This window comes from Halichoeres trimaculatus, unplaced genomic scaffold, assembly GCF_033239565.1.
Source record: "Halichoeres trimaculatus isolate MK-OKI-2021-1 unplaced genomic scaffold, fHalTri1.1 fHalTri1_scaffold_12, whole genome shotgun sequence".
Taxonomy (NCBI): Eukaryota; Metazoa; Chordata; class Actinopteri; order Labriformes; family Labridae; genus Halichoeres; species Halichoeres trimaculatus.
In genome coordinates, this window is record NW_027437190.1 from 25,870,199 (window position 1) to 25,883,655 (window position 13,457).

Genomic DNA, 13,457 nt, shown 5'->3' on the forward strand with positions numbered 1-13,457 from the left:
ACTGATTGTCTCTGCACAGCTGATGTGGCATTGGGCAATGGGTCCTCTGTTTTACTTCTTAAAAGCCTGCTGTCATATTTCAATCATTAATCTATGACGTACATACCCAAGAAATTACATTTGAAAGGGTTTTAATGTTTTATTTTGTTTTATTTTTTCATAATTAGATGAGAGGCGATCTTTAATATATGCATTTTGCCTGTAGTTGTTTTACCCTTGCATTAAAATTCCATTAAGAAGTTTAAATTAGGGAATAAAATGTCTCTCAGTCTTTTTCTTGGTATTCTGCAGCCTCAGAATTGGAACAAGATACACCAAAATGCTCACCAATTGCACAAAACCATATCAAAGATTGCAAAGCTGCACATATCCTCACTCTCTTTCTCTCTCTGGATTCACACAAATAAGCACACACACATAACGCCCACACACTACCACTGGAAAAGACACTCCAACAGCACTGTTTACTGATATGCGGATTGGGTTTAAGACCGGAACGCTGAGCATTTCAATCTAAACAGTAAACACTCTTAATTGGATTGTGTGCTTATGAGCTTTGATGTGAATCCTCTAAGGACTGTGTATTATTAGGCCTAATTGATTCTGATACACATTTACACAAGTTGGGGAAATTAGTCCAAAACAAATGAGAGTGGTTTACCACCTTAAGGGTGTATCAGCCATTACTGGATCATTGTGCCGTTGCAGTGTCAGAGTTCACTGGTCATTTGGCAGCCCGGTGAGGCCACTCCGTCTGTGTCAACATCTTGTGGAAATGACACAGTAGACCTCCCGCTCATCACAAATGAGGCCCAGAGGGGCTGATGGGGGCTGAGCGAACGGGCTCGTTGCCACACTGAGGTTGAGAGGTGGAGCGCTGATCCTCTGTAGCTGACCTCGTATACCATAACCTCCCTCCAGAGGTGTGTGTGCGCGTGTCAAACGATTCAACCTCGTCCACATGGGATGCAGGTCTGCTTTAGAGTCCCTGGAAATGTCAGCCAACACAGGGCACAGTACGGTCGCTTTGCTGAAAGAAATGCCACCAACACCAGTGTCTATTGAACTGTTTGAATGTGTCAGTCTGGGTTTTTTTTTTATAAGGATTGTCAAATGTACAGACATAAAAAGTTCATACAGTCTACACCAGGCATCCCCAAGAAGTCTTAAATCCGACAACTGTGATCAAAATTTGTCAAAGTATAGCCTTTAGGTTAAGACATAGACTGTATAAGACATGGTTTTAATCTCTGTGATGTCATGCATCTGTTTGTGACACTTTGAAACCCATCATTATCTGTCGCCATATTGGAAACGCTGAATTCAACTTATATCAATCAGAGTACAGTGAGATACAGGGGAAAAGAAATGATCTATTCAGAATGAAGGGTTGGTTTTTTTGTTTTGTTTTGTTTTTTTATGTACCTGGTTCGAAACATGTTTTTCTAAGCTGTATAGATCTGCTTTTTGAATTGGCACATATGTAGTCTCTGGTACTTCAGGAGCCAGCCTCAGGTGGATATGGAACAATACTTAAGGCCGAGGGCTCTTTTTTGGGTCTCTGCTAGAAAAATGACTGACCCAAATTTAAAAGAGTATATTTCTGCATCTATACAGTCTGTATGAATAACTCTGGGGTCATAATAAAGGGAACACTTGTGTCACTAGCTCAGAGTATAACTCAATTTTTTTTTTGCCTTCAGTTGAAGCGTGATCCCAAAATCCCCCAGTTGGGGGACATTAGTGTTTGAACGGTAAACTGAAGTTTTTAGCACTTCCACCACCACTTCATTTCTCACAGCCAGACGTTTCCACACAAGCAATGACGTGCTTAAAGGGATCTAATCATTTTTAACTAAGATACGGGGAGCTAGACTTTTATTTTTAGATGGCCAAAGTGGGGCACTGACCTTTCCAGGGGAGGCCAAGTGTCGTAAACATTAGGGGCTTAACCTATGTGGGGTTATCACCACATCACATCTACTTTAACCCTGGTTTAAAGGGAAAAAGAAAAAAAATCATATTTTTATATATAATCTTTCCCTCTGGAAGTTTAATTGAAAGAGTATCAGTATTTAAATCTGCTAAGTTCAATGTTATAAAAACCCCAAAAAGACATTTGCTTAAGTCACCAGCACAAAAAATACTACTGAAACACAACCAAATTAGTTGATTTCAGTATTACACTATGACTGGCCTGTTGTATCTAAAGTTGATGGGGGATTGCTCAGAAAGACAGCAGCTCCAGACCCTCCTGATATGAACTGGTCCACAGGCCTGGTGACACAAAACGAACAGGTTGGCACAGCCTTCAGCAGAACAGCTCTCATAAACACTTACAGATGGTTAAATAACTGTAGTGTTAAAAGTATTCTGCTGTCCTCCTCTACTCTGATAATCTGGCACAGAATGTTGCCGGAGCTGTTAGTCAACAGAGCTGCCAATCATCATGTTGCACCACATTTTAACCACACCAAATAACAAATTTTATTAAAACTTTCAGAAAAATGAACATTTGAACTCCAAATTTGCATGATAACAACTGATCACAATGACTGAAACTATTTTCACTTTCAGGGAGCAGTCATGTCTCCCATCTTTTTATGTAGTCTGTGATCTAGTCTATCCATAACAATAGACAGATGGTGTTTGGAGTGTAGGAGCAGAGAATTAGGTCTGTAGGTTGATGCCACTTTTTGGCTCCAATCCCCCCTGGGCAACACCGTGGCAGGAAAATAACATGAGCTCCTTGGCCATGCAGACATTCACATCTTTGGTTTCACATCACCTGCAATTTAAATTCCATTACTTGCCGTGCCACACTTCAAATAAAGCTCAGGCCTATTAATTACCAAAGTGTGGGTTCGGGGTAAAAGGTGAATGTGCAATTACAGAATTAAATCAGGGCCCCATTTTAGCTTGTCAGTCCTGACAGAAATAATTTGAGTGAATTATTAAATGCTTCCCTATGCTCTCAGCTGCTGCACTGTTGGCTCAGACATAGCCTGTTACATACCTGGAATCCAAGCTTTACTTATTTTGCCTTTGAAGTGATGCATTGTGTTAAATTATTTAGTCTTGAGCTGTACATGTTTATAAAAAGGCAAGATTACTTTGTTGTGTATGCCTCCAAATTATTCTTTGCACCATGTACTCAAAGCTTTATTCAGCCAGGCTTTATTGCATTATTTAACTTTGTGATTGGGATGGTGATCATGCACACTTGTATATAATTGTTATAGCTTTTGGCGAATCAGAAGTTTGGGGATGAAACCTGATCAAGTGGTTTAATGTTCTGTTAGATGTTAAAATAATTTTCAAAAAATGCTGATGCTGCAAAATCAATACAAAATTTTACCAACACAACTGTAGAAAAATAAATAAAAACAAACAAATAAATAAATAAATATTATGGAAAATAATAAATAAATCATTTTTTACACCTGAAGCTCACTTTTCCACTTTTAGATATAAATCTCATTTCACTTAAATTAAAAATTACAACAAAAACACCCTGTTTTTTTTTCTCTGCTGCTACCAAGCATTTTAACTAATTGCCTGTAATGAATCAATTTGCCTGTGGCTGACTGGCTTCACTGGTTGAGTTTTGCTCTCCATGAAAACCAGCTGTCCGTAATTAGTGAATCAGAGGCAGGGTGAGTTTGGGGCAGTCACAGTGGCTACAAGAGAAGTCAAGAGGGCTATGAAGTGAACGCTGACATGGTTCCAGGGATGCATGTACCTCTGCTTGTTTTTCTCAGGTATCTCACATGTGACTGTGGCTTAAAAACAATCATGGCTCCTCATTGTGTTTCTGTTTGGCTAATGGTGTTTGTTGTCTTCTGCAGCACCGCCGTGCTTCGGTGTGCATCAGCTGGGGGTGCGTATTGTGCTAAAACAGCGAGAGGTATGTAATGCACTTTGATTAGTGGTATTGCTTCCTTTTGATTACCAGTTGGCAGTTTATGTGAAGCTAAAAGTAAGAAAATGGCAAACAGAGAGTAGAATTTGTGTTTCTCTTTGTTCTGTAGCACGCGCAGCTGCTTTGGGATTGGATTATCCTGGCACTCATGGAGCTCCTGATCTCTCCGGACCACCTCACAATGGGATGTACCCTCACACAATACCTCAAAGTTACTTGTACAATGATGGGGGAATAGTTGAGTCTGATCCTAACGTAGCCTCCTACAGACAAAATCAACCAGGATTTGGACCCATAGATGACAGAATGTATCGACAGTCTCACCCCATGAGGTTTGAACCTACTCTTCTTCCAAGCCGTGACATTTATAATCCAGAGTACAACCCCAACCAAGGGCCCAGCTTCCCAAGAGCACGGTCAGTTATTAACCACCACTCTGATTTTGAGCAGGTCAAGCATGTTGCCCCAAGAGCCCCAGGCCGGCCTGACCTTGTGCATTTGAATCCCCATAGTCACAACAAGCCACCCCAGTCTGTCCAAAATGGGCATGACCTTGTCGGTGATGAGTCTGTCCCAAATAGACGTGGCATGTCTCTGAGTGGCCCCCCCCTGCCTCAAAGCAGGGGTCGTGCCACTTACCAGAGGGGTTATGGCCCGGGAAGAGGAGTCCCTGTCCTTGGGTCAGCTGGACTTGCCAACAAAGAGCACGGCAGAGAGATGAATGTCAGTAGGCTGAAAAAGACAAGGATTCCTGGCCGTGTATCTCAGCCCCTGCACAGAAGAATCAATCCCAAACAGTTAAAACGAGGTACACATCCATAGAGGCATACAAAACCAAAATCAGTCCCAGTTACACAGTTAACATACTAAAGGATGTGACATAAGGCACAGGGAGGCCACCTTGTTAAATATTGCTCTTAGCAGGGGCTCCTATTTGTTACTGGTGGGCAGTTTCTGCAAGAATTCACCTATTTGTCTGATGTACTTCACTTTTTACCCAAAAAAGGGTGGAATTCTAACTTCTGAGTAGCCCATCCATTGCTGCTACATCTGTATCTCTAAAACAAGCCAAATCATACAATAAAAATGAAATTCCAGTCACTCTACCTCTGTCCTTTTTGCTCCTTCTCTTCCTAAATATCTCACTGGGGTCTGGATGTTACCAGAGTGCCATCTGTTGGCTCTTGTGGGTAGATCTCCTTTTGGCTCACATTGTTCTACACAGGTGCTGCTTAGCAGAAGGTCAGCCCTTTAACAAATCCTATAATCTGTTTACAATCTGTTATGTGTGAGTACTACCAGTGGTTATGCTAATTTCTCCAAACAACCTTGGTCTTTCAGTAATGACATGTTTCACAGGTGGTCAGGCATCCCTGAAAGAGAAAATAAGTTGTTGAAGTGCACCCTTAGATTTAAGATTTAGTAAACTGTAAGCAATTTTAGAAAATGTACACCCGCATGAGTAGGAACTCTAAGCACATCTAGATTTTAGAAACATGTTTAATAAATAAATTTCAAATACACTGACCCATTGATTGCACAAAAGAAAGACTTGGTATGTGAAGGTAATAGGAGTATAATGTGGTCCATTAATTGACCCATAAATCAATCAATCACTCAGGAGTGAAGAGAGTGAGTTGGTTATGAGCACTCGTCCAGAACGTGACCAAGGAAATGGGCGACAAAACCAAGAGAAGCAATCAACTGTTTATGAGGCGCGGGAAGGAAGGCTGTCAAGAGTGGTTGTAGATCATACAGGACGTCACACAGGACGAGCAGACGGGAAGAGGTTTGAAGCCCACCGGAGACCACATACTTGGTATGTCAGTCAAAACCTAGAGGTCATGCATGTCTTGCTCTCACTCTTTTTAATCTAAGAGTATCACATGATCGAAAAAGAGGAAAATGTCAACCTCTTTATCTCAAGTGTTCAGCAGTCACCACCATCTCTGAAAGCTTCAAACACTATTCGAAAAATCTGTATCTAGCAACTCTTTTGTAAAATGTCAGCATCAGTTGAAAAAGTAAGATTCCTCATGCACTCATGCTATTAGGCATGTAAGATTGATTCTGCAGCAACACCCCATAGTTGTTCGCCTCCTTACCCTCGATCAATAACCTAATGACCCCATGTACAGTTTGAGGGAGGAGGGAGAAAGTCAGAGCAGATCAGAGAACCAACTGTGTATAAACAGCATGTGGGCTTCTGCATCCTCAAATGAACCTGGGTTATGTCACATCAAGGCAGACGCATATCTGAATACATAAGACATCTCAGAAGAGTTTCACAAAGATACAATGGTGGACTCTGCTGTTTTTGTGCTGTATTGATTTTACTTTCTTGTTACTTTACCACTAATTGTTTAATCCACTTCTCAGACAAGATATCCAAATGTTGATGTTTTATTGCTGTGAGGATCAAAGGCCTTGGATAGACATCAGTCAAAGCCATTGGGTTTGTGTTGCTGAAATTTTGTATTTATTAAACTGACACATTCTTACGGTGGCTCTGAAAGCTCACAGCGCTGCAACTTGAGAAGACACATGCAAAAAGACAAAACACAAGAAAATTGAGAAAACATCAAATTGACAACATGTACACAGTATTTTAGAAAATGCACTGCAAAGATCACAACACATTAGAAAACGCACTGCAAAGACCATAACACAACATATTAGAAAAATGTGCTGCAGGGATCACAACACAACACAGAAAGACATGCAGCAAATACTCACAACACAACAGAATTGTTTCCAGAGGACACTTAAAAGTGATGCACATGTCCAAACACGCTTGTTGTTGATGCAGATTTTCAGGCACAGCTCAGTTATGGTTCTCTTTCTGTTAGTTGTGTTGGAAAATGAGGTAAAAACGATGTGTTTTTGATTTATTTAAAATTGTAATAGAGAATGTGCAAGAGAGCTGTGACTGAAAATCTGCGGCAACAACAAGGATGCCAGGACATGTGTACCACTTTTAATGTGTTGCAGTGTATTTGCAGCGTGTTTTTCTTATGTGTTGTGGTCTTTGCAGTATGTTTTTCTGAGATGGTGTGCACATGTTGCCAAATCCGTGAAGATGTTTTCGTTATTATGAATAAACTCACTTAACCATCAAGATTGTTAAAGCTGCCCAGGCCAAGATAGAATATGTGTGAACTTTTGTTTACAAACTAGTCAGGCCTAGCTTGGGTAGCATTTTCAGCATGGCACTTTTAGCATACCCCCAAATATGGAAGTACTTTGTTTCCCATCATTACTCTGATTTCAACAGTAGTAAACTCTTTGTGTCAAAAGGAAATAATTATCTATAACCAAAATTCTCTAAGTTTGAGCTACTTCTCTGAGCTAGGTGAACAGGTGCAGTTATTCAGATTCATGTCAGTGGGCATCAGCATCTCAAAAGCTGGCAGTGCACTGTTTTGTAGTACATGTGGATGAAACTGCAAGTTATTTTATTTTATATTATTCCTAAATAAGTACATTGGTAATGTTGTTAATGCAAATTCATTTGTGATTAATATGTGAAAGATTCAACATTTGACAGCCCTAGTTATGAAACGTCAAATCTAACACCGCAGGAAACACAGACACTGGAACAAGACACAATGCAGTCACAGCCCTGTTGTTTCTAACTGAATTCAACCCCCCAAAAAAAATCCAAGGGCCAGTTAATTTTTAATGTGTGTCAGATCATTGTCCACAGACCAACACATTGTAAAAGTTTATAGAGCCTGCAGAGAAGGTTTGTGCCACTCAGCTTGGTAGTGGGTAAAGTTTGTTCTGCCTATGTGGGCAACTTTGGCAACAAAGTTACACTTTTATACCCTGAGAAGTTGGCTGAATGTGCTCAAAATTTGAGACTCAGTTTTCTGTGGTTGTGTGTTAGGTAATCCTCCCCTAAGGACAAGGGTCCATATACAAGGTACTTTTAAAGGACTGAGATAAAATCAAGACGTGTAAATCCATATTTTTCCCCCTCCAAAGGGAGAGGACTTATTAAATATGTGAGGACTTTGGGACGGCTTCAAGGCTGACCACTTCTATAGGTTCCAAGTTCTTGTCACTGAGTTCTCTTACACATATTAGCACATAAGTTGGCCTGATCTTAGTCAGGGCTTTAGACTTTGGTGCATTTTTTTGTTGCTTGTTCATTTCCCCTTTTATATATGTATGTCACAGAGGTTTAATGATGACAACAAAGTGAGATTTTTTCTCAGATTTCTAAAGAATAATCTAAGCATGGGACCTAATTATATTTTAAGTAATGTTTTGGTTCAGAATTTGATTTTTTTTTCTTTTTTGGAATTACAAATAAATAGTAAAAAGACACATTTAAAAAGAAAAGACCATGGATAACAGCAGAAGCTAAACAACTATCCCCCTATGCCTAACCTCGACCTGGTACTTGGGAGCCCAAGTTGATCTGAAAGATTTATCTCTACTTTAACAACACAGGCACAGTGCAGAGCTTGGGTCAGTGCCACCTCTAGCTTCCCCTAGACACACCCCTGGGTGGGAGCAAGTTGTCCTGCTGTGCAAGCATTTGAGGAGGTAAGAGAGAGCAGGCACAGAACAGCAGGACCGTGTGTGTGTATGAGAAGTTCTAGCTGTGCGTTTACCACTCTTGCTTATGCAATGCCATTACACAATATGGATGAGATATTTGCACAGCATTAAAGTTGTTGCAGGATCAGGAGTTCAGAAAACCTTGGGTTTGGAGAACATTGTCAGCCACTGAAAATGTAGTTTCTGAAGCTAAAAGTCCCTGGCTCTCTTGATGTAAACAGCTGAAAACTGCAAAAATGATAAGAGCATGATGACTCGAAAGCTTTTGTTCATTGTGACATTTCATATATTGATTTTTAAAAAAGGTAAAGGAGTTTTGAACAATCTGGTGTCTGCTATCCAAAAAAGCACTACTTCTGTGAAGTATAAGAGTTTTTTTACACTACTTGAAAATCTATAAGAAACTTCTTCCTTTGACAGCTATTAAGAGACTGTAGGTGTATGTGTTAAAAGTACACTAAGCTGGCATGGTAAGGTTTAGCCCACTTCCTCCTGACTGTGTCTAACTTTAAAATTTCCCACAATCAGCAACAAAGCAGAGGCTTTATAAAAACCTGTTTAACAAATCTGCTTATTTTGTTGTCCCCTATTTTTGTTGTTCTCAGTCTGGGAGTTGTGAGCCTCCAAGGAGTCCAGAAATAAAACTAATTAAAAAACATAACTTACACTACAAATAACTTTGTTAATCTTTCTGCTATACTTCTAAGGCCTATCTAGTGTTCCTTTCTATCAACAGACACCGCACTGAGAGCTATCAAATGAATCACTCTATCAACAGTCACGACCACCTATGATGTTTAATCACTTGAGGTGATATTGATATATTTTAGAAGACCACAGCCCCCAGAACTTTAGAACCACAGCTCTGTTTCATTGCAGCAACATCCACTTTAACAAATCTTGGATTGCTCACAACATTTCATATGCTCTTTAAACTTTTTCTGCCTCACAAAACAAATCCCATCACAGTTTTATCAGAGCTCTGCCAGGCCCAGAGTGTGTTTCACTACACATGTTGCAGCACACACTTTTTCTCGAGCAACCTTTATTATCTCCCTCTACAAAATCCTGGAGAATGGTGGTTAATGGGAATGTGTATCTGCACTGGTGTGTGTGCGTGTGTGTGTGTGTGTGTGTGTGTGTGTGTGTGTGTGTGTGTGTGTGTGTGTGTGTGTGTGTGTGTGTGTGTGTGTGTGTGTGTGTGCGTGCGTGCGTGCGTGCGTGCGTGTGTGTGTGTGTGTGTGTGTGTGTGTGTGTGTAGTTTTTTTTATTTTTTTGTAATGTGTGTGTTTCCTCGTCGTGTTCCTCTCTCCTCTCCTCTTGTTGTCCCACATGAGGCTCTCAGTGAACCCACTCTCGCCTGCCAGCACAACTGACCTGTGGTAAGGGGGAAATCAATAGTCAATTCCATTTTGCAGCCAGCGTGTGACAGGTACTAGATAGGAGTGGATTGGGTCCATGTAAGGAGCAGGAGCGTGAGTCGAAGCTTCTCTCCTTCTTTCTTTTTCTCTCCCTCTCTTGCCTGGCCATGCCCCATGGTGGAAACAGCAGTAAAGTTCAGGGGGTATGCCCCATGGTGTACCAACAACAACTCAGAGACATGTTATCACATAAAATAACATGTACTGTGAATTTCAGAAACAAGGGAGGATTTTACTTCACATCTAATGATCAAAGAGTGTATGCACCATGTTTTTTCAAAAAATAAAATCAACTGATGTAAATCACTGGGAAAGAAATGACTTCATTGTGTATGGCAGGATGATTTGTTCAGTACATATGCAAATACCAGCCAGTTGCATGCAATGATTATAGCAGGGATGACAGGAACAGAAAGTAAAGCACATGCACCTTCCACACTTCCACTTTCAGGACATATGGTCCCTCCATCTGGGAGTTTTGATGAGGTGGGCAGCTTAGAGCCACACACATCAAACAGTTGGTGTAGAATACAGTTTCAATTTCAGCAGTGTCTCTTAGTCAGTAAACAACTCTGGTCTCAGCTGAAATATCAGAACAACTGTAGAATTGATTGGCACGTTGTTCCTTGCCTTTCCTCTCATTCGGTCAAAAAGGCATTTAAAAATAGGATAGTTTTGACAGGGACAATATATGTAGGCATTGTTTCATCTCATTAAACTGCAATCAATGCAGTGTATGTTGAACTTAGGCATGGCTCATGCCTGTGGATTCATTTCCCCTTATGATAAAGGGTTCAGAATGATTCAGCTGTGACTCAGACAGTTATTTTCCCCCTTCTCTGTGCTATGATGTGTGTTTGAATATAAGTTAAGTCAGCTTTTTACCCTCTTTGACTAACACCACCCATGTCAAATAACATCAAAGCTTCATGTTACATTTGAGTTCTTCTTTTCACAGTAAAACTGATGTCACAATGCTAACTTCCCTAATTTTAAGTGATGTGAAGCCAAAAACCCTGGGACAAAAGCAGATGTATTGCACTGTTGACATAGTTTAGACATAGGAATTGCACTCTGTCAGATGGAACCATCTTTCATTTATATAGCCCATACAATAAAGATCCCTCAGGTTGGTTCATTCCATACCAGAACAGATTCTTAGTTTGATTCGTGGACACTTGTATTTATGGATGTAATGTTTCGGCTTCACTGTAGGGGACCTGTTGTGCCATCCATCTTTTTACCCAGTTTATTGTCACAACTATTATTGCAGAGTTACGAAAACATACCTCTTTGACTTCATCTCTGACTTGATTCTTAATTCTACAAGGGCTGAATTCTTTTCGAACTCAGCGGTTTAGAAAGATCCTGAGTTCTACCAATCAGAGGCACAGCTCAGCTCACATGACTGATGGGGCCCCTATAGCTGTTAGTGTGGAGACCCAAAGCCCACCCCATTTCCTGTATGGCCACCCCAAGCTTCAAAATTCCATTTCAGAAACAGATGTCAGGGAGACATGCACCTTTTATTATACAGTCTATGGTTGATATGCATACCATCCATGTGAACATTTAATGAATTTCTGAATTAATTTGAGTTTCTTCTTTCAACAAAAGTGCTGTCATTCTATGTCATGAAAAGTGCCACGCCATGCCAACTCAAGATATAGTAACACCTCAGTATAAATAAATCTTTACAAAAGTGAAAAATAAAAACAGAAACAAAAACAAAACAATAAATAAATAAATAGAATTAAATAAAAAAATAAATAAATAAAAATCAGGAGAAAAAAAAAAAACAAAGAAAAAGACAAAATGCCTTGCCAACCCTTCATCTTATTTGTGGTAAATGTTACAGACTTCATTTCAGATTTAGCAGCACTTTTTGTAGTTGTTGATACTGAGCACATTTGATTTCAATGGCCATAGTTAATGTATTAAGAGTGCACTGGGCTTTAAATGTAGAAATGTTAGTATATGATAAGTAGAAGCTATTGTTTTGGATTGCCTTTACTTTTTGCAATTCTATGTACTGTAGTAAATAGATAGGTGAGGACATTTCCAGCAGTGACTAATTTGTGGTTAGCCACATCTTAAATGTGAATAAGGATCTAAATAGGAAACAGCATTCTATTAAGTACTGTACAAGAAGCGTAATCAAACCAAGCAGAGCTTCATCAGTTCGACTTAGCTTCAGGGCCCTCAGCTAATTTTACTGCTCACTGAAACGTAGCATGTAATACCCAGTGGATGGAGAACACTTTGTTCATTACTGCTGATTAGGAAAAAAGGATCAAGCTAAATATGTCAAGGAATGATAACCAGTTAATGTATTTTTAATTAGCGCCTGCTTTTCTTTTCTCCTGTTGATTCCTATTCAAAAACACAGCACTGCATGTGTTTAATTCCTCCTCCAGCGGCCCCTTGATTAGCCGTTAGCTTCCATTATGTTTTTGAGGGCGGCAGAGTGACCGATCAGGGATACAGCTGTTAGATTAAAAGTTGAGTGGGTGAGCTAACTGGCTCGCCTTGTGCATGATTTGAAATGAGGCCTGAGCCAAAGAATCATTTTACAATTTAATAAGCTAATAAACGTGATATGGCAAGTAGTTTCAAGTGCCCTTGGGGGGTCAAGGCACAGTTTACAATCCCATTTAAAAGCTTGTTCTATTACCTCGCTGACAAAGGCTTGAATGGGCTCAGAGAGGGAGATGACTGCTTTTTTTTCTGAGGCAGGCTCGGTGATACAGCAGTTCTGCTACTTCAAAGGTCAGTTTCAACATGGAGGGGTCAGTCTGAACCAGACTTATTGCATTTTCTCCCCTGGAGTCATATTGTTGGGTATTTGACAGCGGACATATTAACATTTTTGTGTAAAAAGATCATGAAATAAAGATGAAATACTCTTTTATGAATCCAGGGAAGACACTGTGCTTGTCCAGATTCTACTCATGCCCATTGCTCATATTGCTGGCTTGCATGTTCCTACATTTTTTTTTCCCTTAAGTGTCAGGTTTGTCTGTACTGTTTGTTGCTTTTTTTTTCTTTTGGAGTATATAAATTAAAACATGAAATAATTGGTAATGGGGGAAGTTGGGGCCTGGTGGGGAACTAAAAGTAATCTCAACCAAAGCATTCTCCCAAACTGACAGATTATTCCTGTTGTTTATATATTGTTTGCTTCAAACCTCAGCTGGTAGGTGGTGATAGCTAAGTGTCTGTGGCATAAACTGGCCACTCAAAACAAAAGCAAAGCAAAGCTAGACAATGACTATTGCTAACTACCACCCTATGTGAAAGATGTGAAAGAAAATACAAAGACAGAACTATCTGTTTTAAGTGTAAAAACAACTCCGCCAGCTGTCACAAAGGCAACATATTTAGGTGTTACATAAACCCTTAAATCACCTGGGAGAATTATTGATTCTTTCTCATGTTGTAAAAGTTGTAAACTATTGAATGTGTGTCTGACTAGCACAGCTTTGGGTTGTAACACCCCACTTTTCTCCCCATAAAGGGCCCCATCAGTCATGTGTTGATGTCTT

General features: G+C 40.0%; 1 protein-coding gene across 2 annotated transcripts; it reads left to right on the top strand.

Annotated features, from left to right (window-relative positions):
* Positions 1-3,649: 3,649 nt before the first annotated feature.
* Positions 3,650-5,024, top strand: LOC141801080 (uncharacterized). Of its 2 annotated transcripts, XM_074683980.1 has the most exons (4): positions 3,650-3,761; positions 3,849-3,907; positions 4,032-4,338; positions 4,435-5,024. In XM_074683980.1, the coding sequence occupies exons 1-4, from the start codon at positions 3,721-3,723 to the stop codon at positions 4,742-4,744; spliced, it is 717 nt and encodes a 238-aa protein (XP_074540081.1). In that variant the 5' UTR covers positions 3,650-3,720; the 3' UTR covers positions 4,745-5,024. The 2 variants fall into 2 exon arrangements, with proteins under 2 accessions (XP_074540081.1, XP_074540080.1); XM_074683979.1 differs by having other exon boundaries at positions 3,651-3,761; positions 4,032-5,024.
* Positions 5,025-13,457: the final 8,433 nt, after the last annotated feature.